The sequence below is a fragment of the Primulina huaijiensis genome, chromosome 9 (genome assembly GCF_012295235.1).
Source record: "Primulina huaijiensis isolate GDHJ02 chromosome 9, ASM1229523v2, whole genome shotgun sequence".
Lineage (NCBI taxonomy): Eukaryota > Viridiplantae > Streptophyta > Magnoliopsida > Lamiales > Gesneriaceae > Primulina > Primulina huaijiensis.
In genome coordinates this window covers 21,935,360-21,954,367 of record NC_133314.1, presented here as the reverse complement: position 1 = coordinate 21,954,367, position 19,008 = coordinate 21,935,360, and the positions used below count along the sequence as shown (strand labels likewise).

The 19,008-nt window shown below is 34.1% G+C and overlaps 3 protein-coding genes across 11 annotated transcripts; 1 reads left to right on the top strand and 2 right to left on the bottom strand.

Annotated features, from left to right (window-relative positions):
* Window positions 1-3,345: 3,345 nt before the first annotated feature.
* LOC140984806 (SEC14 cytosolic factor-like) lies at window positions 3,346-6,507 on the top strand. The gene is made up of 12 exons (XM_073452440.1): window positions 3,346-3,535; window positions 3,652-3,683; window positions 4,008-4,036; window positions 4,699-4,782; window positions 4,858-4,911; window positions 4,995-5,072; window positions 5,195-5,248; window positions 5,406-5,465; window positions 5,555-5,650; window positions 5,758-5,859; window positions 5,935-6,015; window positions 6,247-6,507. The coding sequence occupies exons 1-12, from the start codon at window positions 3,492-3,494 to the stop codon at window positions 6,388-6,390; spliced, it is 858 nt and encodes a 285-aa protein (XP_073308541.1). The 5' UTR covers window positions 3,346-3,491; the 3' UTR covers window positions 6,391-6,507.
* Window positions 6,508-6,814: 307 nt separating this feature from the next.
* On the bottom strand, window positions 6,815-9,414 carry LOC140984805 (uncharacterized). The gene is made up of 5 exons (XM_073452439.1): window positions 8,905-9,414; window positions 8,067-8,152; window positions 7,674-7,979; window positions 7,479-7,562; window positions 6,815-7,407 (listed from the first exon to the last, which is right to left on the bottom strand). The coding sequence occupies exons 1-5, from the start codon at window positions 9,307-9,309 to the stop codon at window positions 6,960-6,962; spliced, it is 1,329 nt and encodes a 442-aa protein (XP_073308540.1). The 5' UTR covers window positions 9,310-9,414; the 3' UTR covers window positions 6,815-6,959.
* A 2,593-nt stretch (window positions 9,415-12,007) lies between these two features.
* Window positions 12,008-16,923, bottom strand: LOC140984362 (WEB family protein At5g55860-like). Of its 9 annotated transcripts, none has more exons than XM_073451726.1 (4): window positions 16,781-16,923; window positions 16,502-16,626; window positions 14,642-14,836; window positions 12,008-13,977 (listed from the first exon to the last, which is right to left on the bottom strand). In XM_073451726.1, exons 3-4 carry the CDS (start codon window positions 14,810-14,812, stop codon window positions 12,196-12,198), a joined length of 1,953 nt encoding a protein of 650 aa, XP_073307827.1. In that variant the 5' UTR covers window positions 14,813-14,836; window positions 16,502-16,626; window positions 16,781-16,923; the 3' UTR covers window positions 12,008-12,195. The 9 variants fall into 9 exon arrangements, with proteins under 9 accessions (XP_073307827.1, XP_073307830.1, XP_073307834.1 ...); XM_073451729.1 differs by having other exon boundaries at window positions 16,530-16,626; XM_073451733.1 differs by lacking the exon at window positions 16,502-16,626 and having other exon boundaries at window positions 16,781-16,908.
* Window positions 16,924-19,008: the final 2,085 nt, after the last annotated feature.

Below are 19,008 nucleotides of genomic sequence, written 5' to 3'. Positions count from 1 at the left end.
GTTTGCACATGAGCAACAGGATGCTCAACAATGATTCCCATAGACATACAATAATCATTGAAAGTTTGGGAAGTAAATTCACCAGCATTATCAAGTCTAATTTTCTTGATTGTATAATCGAGAAATTGATTCCTCAATTTTATTATTTGAGCAAGTAATCTTGCAAATGCAACATTTCGAGTTGACAATAAACATACATGTGACCATCTGCTGGAGGCATCAATCATTAACATAAAGTATCTGAATGGTCCACATGGTGGATGAATTGGTCCACAAATATCACCCTGAATATGTTCAAGAAACATTGGTGATTCAGTTTGGATTTTAGCTGGTGATGGTCCTATAATAAGTTTTCCAAGAGAACATGATTTACATTGAAACTTATTATTCTGAAAGATCTTCTGGTCTTTCAGCGGATGACCAAGTGTATTTTCTATAATTCTTTGCATCATTGTTGAACTAGGATATCCTAATCGATCATGTCAATTGGTTAATATTGAAGAATTATCAACTACCATGTTTGATTCAATGGGACTTATATGTGTATAATGCAATCCAGTGGGGAGCATTGGTAGTTTTTTAATCACATATTTCTTTCCTGATTTATATGTGGTAAGACATATATATTTCTCATTCCCTTCATTCATTGTTTGAGTATCATACCCATGGGAATATATATCATTAAAACTCAACAAATTTCTTTTCGATTGCGGTGAATACAAAGTATCATTGATCAAAAATTTTGTACCATTAGGTAACAAAAATTGTGCTTTACCACATCCTTTAATCAAGTCTACAGGACCTGATATTGTATTCATCATTGTTTTTGTTGGTTTTAGTTCCAAGAAATATCTTTTATCTCGGAGGATAGTGTGCGTTGTACCACTATCAGGTATGCAAACTTCAGCTTGGTTCATACCATTTTCCATATTTGAACTTCAAAAAAATATGCAATGAAATAAAATTACTGACAATAAAATACAATACAATACATATTTAAAAATATAACACACTATAAAACATTATAATACGAGTACATGGAAAAATAAAATATTTTACATATTTATTCCACCAGCAGATAGGTCTCTTTTTCTTTCCCCTTTATTGATTCTTTATAAAGTTTACAAAGGTGCTCAGGGGATCGACAAATACGAGACCAATGTCCTGGAGTACCACATCTGAAACAAGAACTTTCAAATCTTTTTGAGTGATTCTCATTAACACTCATATTCTTTTGATGCCTTTTCGGTGGATGGTTTGGGACGCTCTTTTGAGATGATTTATAGAAATAACTATCTCGATTATTTTCAAAATCACGGCCGTGTCCACGACCACGACCACTTCCATGTCCACGACCACGACCTCGATTTTGTCCTCGACCAAAATCTTGTCTATAACTTTGATTTTGGTTTCCAGGTTTAAATTCATTTTTGCTTACGACATTTACTTCAGGAAATGCCGTTGAACCAGTGGGTCGTGCCTGATGATTTCTCATTAAAAGCTCATTATTCTTTTCCGCCACAAGGAGACAGACGATTAGTTCAGAATATCTCGCAAATCTACGCACTCTATATTGTTGCTGTAGAGTTATATTTGATGCGTGAAACATGGAAAATGTTTTTTCAAGCATTTCTGATTCTGTAACCCATGTCCACAAAATTTTAATTGCGAGATTATTCGATACATCGCCGAATTGTAATCACTTACTTATTAAAATCTTGGAATCTCAACATATTCCATTCATCACGGGCGGTCGGAAGTATAACTTCCCTTATATGTTCAAATCTTTCTTTTAATCCCTTCCACAAAGCAATGAGATCTTTTTCAATCAGATATTCACATTTTAATCCCTCGTCGAGATGTCGACGCAAAAATATCATGGCTCTTGCCTTTTCTTGTGATGAAGATATACCATTTTCTTTAATAGTCTCGCTTAGACCCAATGACTCAAGATGCATTTCTACATCGAGAGTCCATGGCATATAATTTTTTCCCGTAATGTCGAGTGCAACAAATTCGAGCTTTGTCAATTTTGACATTGTGGTACTAAAAAATTATGATGCATTTTATTAGTTAATGAATATTGCAATACAAATTAATGGATAAACAACAAATACAAGCATTCGTAAAAATAAAGAAAACACACGAGGAGGATATTCTCCGATAAGTACAAGATTCGTGAGTATTATAACCAAAATAATTAAAAATAACTTTGTGAAAGTCATCTTCTTTTTTCTTCAAAAATTTGATGAAGAATAATTTTAGAGAAGAAGAGAAAGTTGGAGTGATTGAATGTGTTTGTGAGATCATATTTATAGAGCAAAAACTAGCCGTTTTGTTACCGTTTATGACCGTTGGTGTACAAGAAAATAAATGTATGTATTTGTATAATTTTATGGTAATAATATGGTGTATATAATATTAGTAATGTTTTAAATAATTATGTATATCATATCACAATATTATAATGAGGTGTCATAAGATATTTTGTTTAAAAACCTTATAGACTTTTATACTTGTCGTATCCCTTACCGGGAGTGTGGGATGTCGTCTTAACATCCTCCCATGATTTATAACAAGTTTTTGAAAAATTTATTTTATTATAACATTATATTATATATTAAGTATGTACACAATAAATAAACAATAAAATAAATATTATTACTTTTGTTATCTTTTTCTTCTGTTTTGGAGCTTGGAAAAATATGAAGGACTTTTAGAGCTTCGTGCTGATAACGTGTTGTGAAAAAATAAAAATTTACGGTAAAAAGTAAAAATCTCAAACTCTCAAAATTATCACACTACACACTTTATAATATTTTTCTCTCAACTCAATTGTGATTTTCTTCACAAATGAGAGATCTATTTATAGAAAATCTTTACAAATAATCCAAAAATAAAATCATCATTACCTATATCATCACACACTAATTTTCAATATTTACAACTCTTATTTTCAACATTCAAATATTCAACATACACATTTTAAATATTAATTTTCAACCAATTACATATAAGTCAAATTAATTATAAAAAGTTTGTACGATCACAAAACGCATGTAAAAGATCATTATTAATAATTATTAGTAGTGTTCACATACGATATACACGCGTTAAAAATTAATTAATTAGTTAAAAAAATTTATTGACCAGTTAATGATTGATAGACGATTTTTTATGCGAATTAAAATATAATTTAAATAAATTATAATTACCCCACTTAAAGGTAAAAATAATAATTATTTTTGTAAAAAGTGTGTCTCATTCTTAAATGTAATATAGTAAGAGCTAAACCTTGAAATCACAACCACCTGACTGTTCTTTACAGGATATACGGAAAAGAAATTGGAGAACGAACCCGTGAAAGATAAGGAGATTAATTTTCAGTGATGATATAAAGAAAGAAACAAAAAAAAAAAACCACTGAATTTTGTAGGACACGAGTACTGCCAGTTCTTCAACGTCACACATAGTCGAGCAGATCCCAAAAAATGGCGAGTATGTATATAATTAAAGTGGAATTGTTCCGGGATCGGTGAGTATTAAGTTTAAATATCTATACATGGAAATAATCAGCCAAATATATTCTTTATTCCCATCAAGAGTATTAAACTTTGCTTTTGTGTTGTCTTTTTCTTTCCATTTGTGAAGAATAGTTGACATCGATAAAAGATCCAAGAAAGGTAGTGTCTTTTTCTTCAGTAGGAGGTTTGTATATATAGGAACAGAATAGAAGCCTGTATTTTCACAAGAACCGCAGGTTATTGTGAGAAAGGCCCACCCATCACGAGGAAACCACGGTAAAAGTTTGAAGTCTGGCCTGAATCTATCGGCCAAACTGTACATGATGAAAGAAAGCACAATGATGTTCATAACGGAAGATATGATCAAACAATTTCAAATCTTGGTGAAAAAACGGCAGTTTCTCTATTTGTCTTGCTGAATGCAATTCCATTTGTTGATCTTTGGATCTGCCGCTTGCTGATGTTTTCATGTTTTTAATACAGTTGATGAGCCATTGAAGAAAACTTTCCAGGTGAATTTTGTCACCGATCTTGTTCTGTTTTTTGAGTGAGTAATTCCAGAAATGTTTGATGTTTTTTGGCCCAATTTTGTGTATATGTGTGCTGTTCTAAAGAATGTTTATCCTTGTTGGTTGTCATGCATATAATATTTCCTGGTTGTGGCTGGGGATAATGTAATGGACAAAATCAAGTCATGCTGAGTTCAGTTTCATATACTGTATTAGTCTATTGTTGGTCAACTCAGTAATTTGATTATTAAACAATGGAGACTGACTGATCAATCTGGTTTTAGGATATTTAGAGTTTGATTTCCTCTGCTTTTTGCTTTTTTTTTTCTATTTCAAGTTTCTTCTTGAGTTTTTACTGTTATTCAAGTGGTATTGATCTTATTTTAAGTCAAGATTCATTTTAGAACCATGAGAAGAAAATGGTGGTTTCTTGAATTCACTGAACTTGTTTGTGCATCATCTTCACGTCTTTTCTCAGGTTTAACTTGATCAGTTCAGTTACCTTGGTCCCTAAATTTTCTGATGTAACTTAAACTCATTCACGTTTTTTATTTTCGAAATCGAAGTTTCAGTACATTGACTGGGTGGAAGCTTGCTTTATTTTCGATGCACACAGTTAATGTAAAATGAGTGCAATTCGAGAGTTGAGACTTTTTCATTTGCAGAATATGCTTCTAGGGTATCAAAGGGAGACTTTCTTGAGGTTTCTCAAGGCAAGGGATGGAAATGTATTGATTGCGTGTAAAATGGTTAGTTGTAAATTGGCTTATAATCCATTTAAAGTGGTCATTCTCTGTAGTTCTGAAAGCAGTCAAAATTTTCAGCTTACTGACTGTTTAAACTGGAGGATACAAAATGAAATTGACTTCACATTGGCGGTAGGTTTCTGGATTTTATCTCATTTGAAACCTCGCATTGCGATTTTCTTTTTCCCTGCTGATAGAGCTGGTTGCTTTTGCAGAAGCCAATTGTCCCTAATGACATGTATAGAGCAATAAGGGATTCTCAGCTTGTGGGAATGCCTGGATACACAAAAGAGGTTCTGGTTATATGTCTTAAATTAAAACATTGTCATTTTTTCTCCATGGATGATTTGTTGAATTCTCAGCACCGATACAGCCGCGATATGATGGCATTGATGGTCATATTGCTCTTTTTTAGGGTGTTCCAGTCATTGCCACTGGCGTAGGTCTTAGCACATATGACAAAGCATCCGTAAGATTTCATTTTTTGATGCTTTAGTCAAAAGCTGTGAGTGTCTCGGAAAGTAGGAAACTTTGCAGCTCTTGGAAATGTGTAAAATTATGTTCTTTATTGTGGAAACTATTGTCAAGATCTTATGCTTACTAATTCTTGGTTTTCTCTGTTTCAGATTCATTGTTATGTTCAATCACATATCCAAATGAATGAATACAGAGATCGTGTCATACTGGTGAGCTTCAGAATCTACGTACTTTAATGTTAAAAAATGATGTTGCGATTTCTTTATCTAGTTGACTTAATCAAGCTCATGTTATATAGCCTTCTGCAACAAAAAAAATTGGATGGTATATTGGCACATGCATAAATATTTTGGACATGACCGGTTTAAAGCTTTCTGCGTTGAATCAAATTAAGGTGTCCGTAACCTTCTCTTTTTATTTTTAATGCCACGCTCACTCATCGAATTTCACACTCTGTGAACCTCTCTCATGTCTTGAACTGATATACTTTTCTGGTTGCAGTTATTGTCTGCGATATCGACTATTGACGACCTGAACTATCCTGAGAAGACAGACACTTATTACATAGTCAATGCCCCATACATATTTACAGCTTGTTGGAAGGTTTGCGCTGAAGCATTCCTTCTGTTTATCTCCAATAATATGCGACATTCATATGATAATTTTCTGCTGCTACAGGTTGTTAAACCTCTTCTGCATGAGAGAACTGGGAAGAAGGTGCAGGTTCTTTCAGGCTCCGGAAGGGACGACCTGTTGAAGGTAGGCCACTCTTCTGGTCAATGAGTACAGGCAAGTGCAATCTGTGGCGGAAGGAGAGGGAGTCGGTAGGGTTGTTGGTAACCAGACTGCCATTTCATTTTCCCTCTATATGCTTATTTTCCCCCAGTATTAATGTTAAAATGGTGCTTCACCTCCACTAAAAAATTAGTTGACACAGGATTCATCCAGAAAACTCCTGTCATTCAACTTTTACCATTGTGACACGTGCAGATTATGGATCACGAGTCTCTCCCACATTTTTGCCGAAGGGAAGGCTCAGGGTCATCCAAGATTGCCAGGAATGAAATGGTTAGTGACTGTTTTTCGTTGGACCATCCGTATCATCAGCAGCTATATAACTATGTTAAGGAGTAAGCCAAACTGGTGGAGATAGTCGCACCAGTCAGACATGGTTCATTCAATGTGGACTTTCCTGAGCCTGATCCAGTAGAAATCAAGATCCCTCGAACTATAAAAAGTGAAATTCAAAGAGTTGGGAAGCAAAATGGGATTGCACACCCATTACAAGAGCTTAAGATTACTTGGGAGTGAAGCCAGATGAAGCTTCCATGCATCTGATGCCTTTTATTTTTCAGTTAATTAACTACTTTCAAACTCGCATGTATTAAGCATCTGTTACCACTTGGTACAAATCATATGATATTATCAAAGTAAAATGCCTTTTATCGTTCAAGCCCAATAACGGAAACAATAAAGTTATCTTATACTGTACAAAATAGCAATACTATACGGTGAACCTACATGAAATATTTACACGAAATATGATGGCCTCCCATGGTTCTAAATCACAAGACACATATACTCAGATGGATCAAATTCTTTCGACTTAAAGACGATCGTCTATAATTTCAGCCATGAGGGAACCACACTTGAACAGAAATTAACCACACACAGAAATGACAACACAGCAATAGCATGAAATTTCAGCTCAACTGTTTGTAGCAGCTATAGGCAAATGCAACTGATACAGCAGCACCAACAACGGCTAGTGCAGCATATGCATCTTCACGCTCCCAGGTTTCCAACCACGTAGGCATTGAGCACACTTTATGAGGACCAGTTCCATTTCCAACATTATTTTGAGAAATTTGTCTCTTATAGCGCCTTTTCTTTTCGTTAGTAACATTTTCAGCAACCTTGGTAGACTCAGGATCCACCTTTCCTTGTGAGGCAGGGTTCTGACAGCAAGAGAAGCCATCTTTCTCTTGACAACATGCTGTGCCATCTGCTTGAGATGCGCACATACTCGCTTTTGCATCGGTGACTCCTATAGTCTCATTTGGGATCCTATCCATAAATGTCTCACCGTTAATCTGAAACCTTAGTTCCTGTGACCTTTTCTGGTCGTCTTCTGATAATCCCATTTGTCCCCTGCAAAAATAATCAAATATTTATGGGCCAAGCTCGTAAAGAAAATCTAATACATGTCTGCTATACATTACCTCCATAGGCAATCAACAATTTCTCCTTTCCCAATATGCTGTTCAAGCAAAACAGGTACATCTTCAGGCATAACATATCCGTACCTGCAGCGTAGTTGCAATATTATCATCGTTTAATTAGTGTACATGCAATTTTCAAGAAAGGGAGAAACTGCTCAATAACATTAGGTAAAGGAGAACTAGTTATCCACGTACCAGTGGCCAGTAACTTCTTTTTTTATGTTAGGTCCAAAAATGATCACGTTACCCGCATACTTGTGCCCTCCAATGTGTGAACAGGGGCCAACCGACACTTTACCTTGTAAACCACGTGTTTCTATCTCATCCTTAAATTTATTGATAACAGAAGGTCCACAAATACCACATCGTCGATCCCTTGAGCCATGACAGCATACAAAAATATAACAACCCCTCAAAGCTTCTGGGCTTCCAGGCAACCATTCACACTCCTTCACGAGCACCTCCTCAACAAATGTATCAACATCAAAATGCGTTAATCTCCTGTAATTTTATTCAAACTTACAATCTTTCGTGGCAAATACAAAGGAATGCAATGGGTTTTCAAAGCAGTAGAAGATGAACTTGAACCTGTATCTAATCATGTCTGGAAAGATTAGCACATCACCGTTTGATGTCTCAGTACCATCGTGTCCCTCACATATAGTCAAACGGGTCTGAAAAGATTTGTGACAAAGTGTTTGTCATAAAAAGGATAATTCAAAACATAGTAAAGAGGAACCAAGCCGTGATTTTTCATAGCTTATCATGGAAACACATCGCCATGGTATTCACAGGGATAAATCCAAGACCCTTCTAAGAAGCAGAGGAGCTGATCTTCTCGACAGAAAACCAACCTCCATTCGTTTCTTTTTCCATTGAAGCAAAAAAAAGTACCGAAAATATTTTGTTTTATAATAAACATATTTCCCAGTCAAAGAAACAGCAAGTTGCAAGTTGAAAGTTTGAGCTCATGCCCAAAATGATCTGTTGCCGCATGTACACTTTGATTGGAATCTTTCAACGTAAATGACATTTGAGAGCTAGATTTGTCTGAATATTCCACAAAAGCTGAGAGAATGGTCAAAACTCAAAAGAACCCAGCCTAATAATTCGAGACTTCGAGTACCTTCACAGAGCAATTTCACTAATTCTAACTATCAAATTTACACGGTAATAAAAATAATCTCATCATCCGATAAGATTGATGCATAACCCGCACGCCCATCAAACAACTTCCCAACACAAACATACATAAAATGGAAAACTAAATCTACATCAAAACTCGGTTCAATTTTTCCTCAAACTCATCAAACATCCACAACCTTGTCATAATTCATCAACATTCTAACGGAGAAAAATAAAGAACGACAGAAACAGACGTTGCACCGCCGCACAAAATCCACATGAAAGAAAAAAAACCTTCTACCTGTCGTTTCATTTCTGTCTTCCTCGCAGCTAGAGCGGCAGCAAGAAGTCTGGGAAGCCGATCGAATTCAGCGGCCTCAATACGAGGCGGCCACACCTGAGGGTTCTTGTAGCACAAGAAGACGTGGCGCTCGTATAGCTCCACAGTTCCCACAAGCGGACCCTGCCTGAAATCGGGGCGCGAGAAGCCATATTCGGATTCGTTAACAAATCCAGCATCGTATCCCCCGCCGAGGAAGCCATCGTTCTGGAAGCTTCCGGAGGCGCTACCAAGTTGGGAGGCGTCGAGAAGGTAACTGTCGGGGTCGGAGACAGCAGCGGGCGAGGAAGACGAGGCAGGATGGTGGTGCGCACTCAGCAATAGAAGTGGATCGTCGCGATTGCTGGCCATTAGCGGGTTTGACATTGGATGCTGTACAGTAGAGGAGTTTGCGAGTGTGTTTTTTGGTCGTTGGAGGTTTTGTTTTGTTTTTTTGGCTGCCCTCGCTTGTCAACTCACATTCAACACTCACAACATTCTTAATGAATATTTTACATAAATAAATACTAATATTTTAATAATCTATCTTTTAATAAATATTATCAATACATCCGAAAGAAAATCAACATCTATTTTCCTTGGAAGACAAATTTTAACTATATTTATAGCTGAAAATGATCGATTTGTATTATGTAGTAAATAGAAACGTGAAGAATAAAGAGCAACATAATTTGTTATAGATTTCTCTTTTTACTAATAAAATTTACATCTGACACAAATAAATAAAATCTATTCAATTTAATCAAGACAATGATACATTTGCTAAATTCTAAAATAAAATATGCGATGGTTGTGCAAGATGTGTTTTTGCGCTCTTTTGACTTACAGCAAATCTTCTTAGTCTTATGAACGTTCATAAGTATATAGCAAATTACAAGTAAATACTACATATAATAAAAAATACAAACATTGAACGTACATCACTTAAGTAAATAATGTTCAAATCAAGAAAATCATAATAAAAATTTTTATCTCCATTACATAAATAAAGAGAAATACCCACATTAATCGAACTACATGAGAAGTAAAACCGGAAACAAATTGAATAATATGACTTATCTACAACTTAGAAGTGATTTGATAAAACAATTAGTCCGAGCCTCCGAGATAGGACAAGAAACATCTTTATTCATTTCAATAGATAAAACAAACAAACTTAGAAAAGCCAAAGTTATTCCAAAAAATAGTAACATGACTTATCTTTTAATTCAAAATTCCATGTAGCACAAACCAAATATTTCTAATAAAAACAAGCCAAAAACGACTAAAAACCAACTTAGTAAATGTTGTGATTAAAATAAAGGAATAAAATCACCCAATTTTTCCTTGTTTTTTTCTCTAACATCCAAAAGAAGAGAAAAGTTTCACGATGAATTGCAATTGGTCAAAAAATAAGCCTATTTTTTTCTTTCTATTTATTTATTATTTATTTNAAAAAAAAAAAAAAAAAAAAAAAAAGAAGCCAAAGAATGGGAAAAAAACGGGGAAAAGGGAAATTTATTTAGAAATAGTAGGATTCGAATTCAACTATAACAAATCATTAATATCATTTCTAGACCGGGTTTGTATAACAAAGAATGACCTCCGCGTGTGTTGTAATAAAAAAAAATCATTAATATCATTTCTACCACTAAAATACATGCACTTTTCAATTATATGGGAGGTCATTTAATTATATAATTATTTTTCTAAAATGTATATATAGTAAAAAAATTTAAAAATTCTATCTTTAGAAGTTCAATTTATCATGTCAACACAGTTTTGGTGAGCTTGTCAGTGCGGTTTACCTTGTTAGCATAGATTGCATGTATTACGTTAGTTCGATAGTTTACCCACTAGTATCGAAAAGTAGAAATTGCGAGTCTCACATCATCAAAAAAATTAATATGATTGACAAATCTTTACTATTCTGTGATGCTCCTAAACTGTTTGATAGCAATTAAATATAACAAAGAACTAACCATGTCAATTACAATTTTGTATTGATTTAAACAAAATATCAAGTTTCTAAAACACACGAAACACGATGACAACCTTCTAAAAGTGGATTTAGTACGAGATTAAATGTGAAAAATGTTTTTTTAGTTTGGATTTAGTACGAGATTAAATGTGAAAAATGTTTTTTTAGTTTTTATTATAATTGAAATTATACAAGTCGAGATTAAATAATACATAAACATTCAAAGTACAAGAATAAATGCATAAATTTTCAAGTTATCAAAACATAAGTTTCAAAATTATAAACTGGGTGGAGTAAAAAATTTGTCAATTATTGTTGAGTTAAATATCATCTCTTAGTCTCAAAGAATGAGAGGGTTCGGAACAAATTTATTTCCATGTTTTCGATGTAATTTTATATCACTAACTTATTATTTAAAACAAATTTTAACTTCTCCTAAAAAAATAAATTTTACTTAAAATTTTATTTAAAAAGTTAAATTTTTTTTTTTTGCGTTTTTTACACGTTTAATTTAAGTATTGTCAACCGAAGATCTTACAACTCTTTTTTATGCTTTTGTTAGAAACAAAGTTTTTCCCCACGCTTTGAACTTTTTTAGACCTCTGCAAGATATCAACACATTCCCCTCCAAAAAAGTCACCAGTTGACCAGACCCTATGTTTGCAACTGCTTTGATTAATACAAATACAAATACAAATACGAATACAACGTTTGAGATTTTAGGGTATATATGCGAAAATAAATTATAACATGCATAAGGTTGTGAGGATGAATAGGTTTTTTGTGAGACAGTCTCGCAAATCTTTATCTGTAAGACCGGTCAATCCTACCGATATTCACAATAAAAAATAATACTCTTAGCATAAAAAGTAATATTTTTTCATTGATGACACAAATAAGAGATCTGTCTCACAAAATACGACCCGCGAGACCGTCTCACACAAATTTTTCCCTGTGAAAATATGTTTTAGGAATGAAGATAGCCCGGAGAAGGGGATGGAAAAACTAGTATTTTCTTTTAATGTTCTTTTGCTTAAAAATCGATATTTGTTGTCAAATGCACGAACTTTTCAATAAGCATGTATTGGAATTCCACAAGCAACCTAAAACGCTCACCAAGCAGACTGACGTTTCTAGTAGGCACCTTTACACCATCAATGAACTAAAAACACAACCATCTAGAGCTGAATTTTCAAAATAATTAATCCACGGGTCCCAAAATATACACAAGAGATGGCCAGAGCTAGTTTGTCTTAAGACGAAAATACTGCACAAAAATTTGTTTATAACACTCACCAAGCCGGTTTCTCACCAGGCAAATAAGAAGGAGAACCACCCTCGACATGGGTTTTCTTCTTTTGAAACACCCCAGTGAGGCTAGGCATTAGCACTTTCTTGGCTACTGATGTTTTTGCTTTCTCTAACTTTCGAGATTGCAAGACTGTCTCTTGAGGCCTCTGCTTCTGGGATTGGTACACGGGAGGGGGTGATACGAGGGGCTTCTCCGTTTCAGCGAGAATTCGAGACCCTGCTTCTGATACTTTCTTCTGTTCCCGCCATCTTCTGAGTTCTCCCTCAACTGCCTTCTTGGCTGCCTCGGACATCTCTGCTTTCTTCAACGCCTCCTGAGTAGCAGCTTTAATGTCCTCGATTTCCTTCTGTGTAGCCTCGAATCTCTGTAGGGCCTCATTTTCACTGGCTTTGACTGCTTCCACCTGAGCCATCGCTGCTGCAACTTTCATACCCGCTAGTTTTTCAGATTCCTCAACCTTATGGCTAAGTGATTCGAACTCGTCTCTTGATATTGTAATCTGGGCACCGGGCTCTGAAGTTGAGACACGGGCTGCATCAGTTTTCTCAGACAAAATCTTGATCTGATCAAGGGCTCTAGCTTCAGCTTCCTTCGATTCTTCTGCTTCATGCAAAGCAACTCTCAGTTTCTTTTCTGCTTCTTCAAGTTCAATTCTGGCTGCTTCTGCTACTCCCTTAAGCTCCTTTGCTTGCTGCTTCATGTCTTCAACTTCAGGTTTTGCATTTTCTCTCTCCACAGCAAGCTGCCGGATTGTAGCGATCATTTCGTCAGAAGCACCCCTCACTTTTGCTTCTTCCAAAAGTGCTTCTTCAAGCTCAAAGTTCGCTTTTCGGAGCTTCACATGCAGATTACCTGCAATGGATTCTGTTTCTGCTTCCTTCTCTTTCAACTCAGAGTGCTCCTTTTTAATGTCACCTAGTTCCGATTTAAGGGTCTCCACTAGATTTCTCAAAGTATTCTCCTCTTCCACCACTTTATGCAGCGATTCTTTAGCACCATCCAAATCTGAAGTAACAGCCTTCACAGAATCAAGGTCCGTATCTCTTCTACCATCCATTTCCTTTTTTAGACCTTCTGTCTCCGACAAGGTTTCGCTCAATTGAGTCTCCAGATTCTTAACAAGTTCCGGATCTATCTCTTTTTTCAAAGCAAGCAATTTTTTAAATGTCTCGTCGTGGTTTGCTTTGTGTAACTGCTTTTGTTTTTCCTTGTCATCACAAATCTTTGTTTCGTCTTCCTTCGCTTGAGCTATCACAAGCTTCACTCGCTGAATCGAGTCTTGAACAGTAGATATTTCCTTGGATAACTCGCCACATTTTCCTACATTTTCTTGGGAAGAATTATTTGCCTCAGCAGCTTGCTTGCTGGCAATGTCTCTATCTTTCATAGATGCATCATAATTTTGCCGTGTTTTTATCAACTCCTGCTTTGCCGCATCAACTTCGGTGACCATAGCCATATACTGAACTCTAGAAGTTTCAAGATCTATATTTGAAGAGTCATCGGTTACTTTAGAATTGCCGTTGTTGGATTCTGCAAGTAGCTTCGCTTGATTCTTAGCGACTTCTGCATCCTTAATTGCTGAATCCTTGGATTCATTCATACTTTTCAGTTTCTGGTTAAGATCTGAAACAGTCCATTTAGCTTTTTCAAGATCTGCAAGAGCCTGAGCTTTGGTCATTTCCGCATTTTGTAATTGATCTTTCAACCTATTAAGCTCTTTCTCAACCAAGTGAAGCTGAGTCTCTTTTGCCAGCACTCTCTAAAAGAACAAAAAACATGTGGGCAGAGGACCAAATTAGTATATGTGCAGCAGCAATTGGTGGTTCATCATAAATTTATGGCTTTTACATATAACTAAACCAGCACAAGAGCATCCAACCATTGTGCTGACAAATAAATAAATCAATCATACATTCCACATCCATCGTAAGCAAGCAGAAAAAATGTCAAATTTACCATCCACAACCAATATCTTCAACAACAAAATCATGCCAGGGGAGTTTACTATGTCATAGCAATTTTTCTTTGTTTGGTAAAGCGAAACAAACCACTAAATGCTTTCTAATATTTATTCGTTAGGGATGCAACCAAATCATATAACTACAGAAATTACGGTTAAAGAGACCAATGGAGGTAACAATTATTTCTCTAGACTCTAATGCAGAGCCAATCTAATAGCAATTAAATAGTAACATGAGGTTAACTTTCGATGAAACTCAAGCCCTTTACCTCAAAGTTCAACTTCTGTACGCAAAATATGTACAAAAAAGAAAATTGTCACAAACTTCTACACTGGAGGTAAAACAATACACATATTTAACATTCTTGAATATGAAGTTGACAAGAGAAAATAGTGGGGATGGAGTATGATAATTATACATACTAAGCAGGGGCTAAAAAAGAAGAAGAAGAAATCAACATACTTCTGCAGATTGTGGTTTTGCCTTCTTTATGACTGGCTTTTCCCCAGAAAAAGCACCTTCGCCAAATAAATTGACAGCATCTTTGACAGATTGAAACGGTGCACTGGTGTCGATTTCTCCCACCTCAGCTTTGGCCGAACCTTTGGTTTTATGATAATCTTTCGCCACCATAATTCTTCACTCGGTTTGTTGCAACTATTACATGTCAAGAACAGCCAATGAAACACAATTTTGACGAAAGGGGTGATCAATGATATTATTATAAAGAAAAACAAAGCACAATCTATCCAACTGAAGAAACTCTGCAGGTAACAAGTTACAATTAATACGGGTATATGGAACATATTTACTACCACATTGGAGAATGTTTAGTTTAAAGTAATATTACATCCAAGTTCATGGTTTGGGTTCTCAAGCAGCTACTATCAACCAGTGAAGGACATGCCACTAACAATTTTTTACACAAACAGCGCAAGAGATTCAGCTCATGAGAAAATATCAATTTTCAAAGTATCATGGTCAATCCCCTTCTTAAGTTAAGAGGAATTAACTGATTTCGGGGGAAGAAATTGAATGCTGACATTTTCTGAAGAAATGAGAAACAAATTTCACCTGACAGAAGTAAGCCCCTAATCAAACTTGAAAGAATGACGGAACAAAAAAATCACTTGCTCTATTATGACCATAAACTAACAATTTGATGGGAAGTATGGCTCTCAGACTGATATTTCATTGGTTATACCATGAATCCTCACAATCAAAATAAATTTTGAAGAAAAGATTGATGCTTGCTTCAGCATGTGAAAGGAAAAGTTATATCAGCTTTAAAAGTGTTGATATTACTTCAATGCTTTGATAGGTACTTGAAGCCTCTATCAGAAATTTTATCTGAAACATACATGAGTTGCTCAATATACTTGGCAATGACCGCCTTATTTAGCAGGTATAAGCCACCATAGAACTAAGGAAAAATCCTATCGCAAATTTCTAAGGTTGGTTGCTGATTTATTCAACTTGAATTATATTGCGTGCAGAAAAACCAGAACAGTTACTAGGAGTTTCAAGAAAAAAGCAATTTAATCAGAAAGATCAGCCATTAAATTCCTAAACAACAAAAAAAGCAGACAGACATCAAAAGCACTAACATTTAAGTCACTAAGACAACTTCAAAATCGTAATTAAATACATGCTAGTACCCCACTCGTTCAGTAAGCGAGAGGATCAGAACCATGTGCTGAAAGACATGTAAAATTTTGCCAAAAAAATAAATTTGAACACGTCATTTCTAGAAATTTCCCACTGATATTCAAATTTCCTCCAACACTTATTGCTCCAGTCAAGTAGTGTTTCCTCTCTATCAATTATTTCTTTCCAACAAGAGAGGAGAGGAGAAAATTATTTCTATCAATTATTGGTGTAGATTAACTATATATTTAATTATGAGAGTCGTGAATACACTATAATATGACAAATAATAAATAAAATGAGAACCATTAGAAATTAATGAACCCGCTGATCAAGGTTTACCCGAAAATATACGCTCCAGCAAAAATGTCAAATATTAATTTTCTGGCGAAAAACTTTTGCTTCAGGCTGAATCCACGTTAATGGAATAATTATTGAACCAAAAGAAAAACTAAATTACCCACTAAATGGAAAAGGGTAAAAACTTGGATAAAATAAAGAAAAGGGATGAAAAGTACAAACCCAATAATAATTCACTCAAAAACCTTTATCATGTTAGAGCAGACAAAAACGTCAACGTAAACCCTAGAAATCATCAAAGCTTTTGAATCCAAAAAAGGTTTTCTCCAACAACAAAAAAACAAAAACAATCGTTGGATTCTTGATAAACCTCACCAATCTTTCTGACACCCAAAGGCCGAACCTTTTCACAGAATCCGCGAACTGCACAAAACAATACAACCAACTAAACTCCAAGACTCTGCAACTCTGGTTCCCCCAAGAAAATCACCTCTCAGGGTCTGTAGACAATAAGAGCAACCAAACACTCGAGCGATTAAGAAATAAAACTTTTTTCCCAAACTCGATCTTGGGTTGGAAAAATCAAGAAAATGGAGAAGAATTCCACGGTTGTGTGCGAGAAAACAACTGGGGAGATGACTTCGAATTTCTTGCCTTTTTCATAAAAAATGACGATCAAATCAGAGAAGAGAGAGGATGATTGCCAGGTCAGCGATTTGCACCGCCCAAAGCTGACCAGGGAAAAACCGGCCATCCTTATTATGAACCATATCACTGCCTGCTACATATGGTTGATCACTTGATCATATATACATGTACCATGTATGTAAAATAAAATAAATTTATATCGAGATACATTATAAACATTTTTTCGGATGAACTTATCATATAAACTTTTTTCAATACAATTTATTTAATGACTTGTGAGTTTTATAGTAATAAAAAACAACGTTTTTTAAGAACGCGGAAAGTTATGAAACTTGCAAACAAGTACTGATATATCCAAATTCGATTGACCATAAATTTATAAATCTTTACCTAAGATATAAAGATTAGATCTCTTGTGAGACGGTCTCACGAATCTTTATCTGTGAGACGGGTCAACCCTACTGATATTCACAAAAAAAAATAATATTCTTAGCATAAAAAGTAATTTTTTTTTCATAGATGATCCAAATAAGAGACTCGTCTCACAAAATACGACCTGTAAGACCGTCTGACATAAGTTTTTGTCAGATATAAAATATAATCGTATGTCTATACATTTTTTTAGCTTTACGTGCTATATAGAAACTAAATGCTAAGATACACCATGAAATACATTAGTTTTAAAATTAATCTTAAATCATTCAATCCATTTTGAATAACGATGGTCGTGAATTCATTCGTCATTCTTATAATTTTACAAAAATAATTATTTTCCATACTTTAATTTAACTAATATAAACTTATATTTTATTCCATTATTATATAATCAATAAGTATTATCTAATATTATCCATTAATTATTATTATTATTTGATTTTATTATTTATAATCATTATTTATTTATTGTTATTATTATAATAATGATTTTATCATTAAAATAATTTCCAAAAAAATAAAATAAAAAATTAGATTCGTGCTTTCTATATGTCGAATCTAATATATAAAACTATATTATTTTATAGGAATACTCTTCCATATACTGGATGGCCACGTGCCATCTCGGAATACTCTTTAATTTTTTTTATTTTTTTTTGTTTATAGGAATAATCTTTAATTTTGGATATCATAGTTCTGTCGGCAAATAATGTAGGTGCTACCATTTTAACATGCTTCAATCTGGGCAAAATACGGGTCGTATTTTGTGAGAAGGATATCTTATTTGAGACATCTATGAAAAAATATTACTTTTTATGATAAGAGTATTATTTTTTATTGTGAACATCGGTAGAGTTGACCCGTATCATATATAAAGATTCGTGAGACCGTTTCAAAATAGACATACTCAAATTATTAATAGATAAGTGATCTTTGGCATGGTCTTTTTTTATAATTAATAATTTATTTTATTGTTAAATATAAATAATATTTTAATTGTAAAAATAAATAACGGATCGTATTGTAATATAAAATTATATATGTCTAAATGGTGAAACAATTAACATCTCATGCTCAACTAAATATTATCTCCAACTACAATTTTTTGTTGAGTATGTATAGTGAAGCGGCATCACAAATCGATTCAATATACACCTAATATGAAAATTATTATTTTTATCGTAAAAATAATATTTTTTATTGATTAAGTCGGATTGAAGATTTTTCTTACAAAATTGACTGTAAGATTATCTCGTTTGAGTTTTTGTATAATTTTTTATGTTCATGAAACATAGTGGAAATTATAATAACACACATAAAAATCGACCAATGCACACATATATGTATGATTCGACTCGAACTTGAAATTTAAATATACTCTTTATTGTAATTTGTTAAACTAATTTATAGAGAATCTGTTTTGTGTTGTTGTTATATATAAATACATGTGAATTTTCTATCACTAATTTTGAACCATCTAAAAGAATAAGGCCAAACTTGATTTTTCGTTTCTTTATTAATTTTAATATAAAACTAAAACATACTTGAATCGATTTGAGATTATGTATTTTAAATTTTTTGATTTGTTTCAAATCCAACTTTTATTTAATAATGACGACGAATTTCAAATATTTTAAAATGGATCAATTTAAATTATTTCCTCCAAATCAAAATACATTCAAACACAACATTATAGCAATTTGTTGGAAACAAAAAGAACCTGAGTATGTATTTTGTGAGACGATCTCACGAATCTTTATCCGTGAGACGAATCAATTCCACCGATATTCACAATAAAA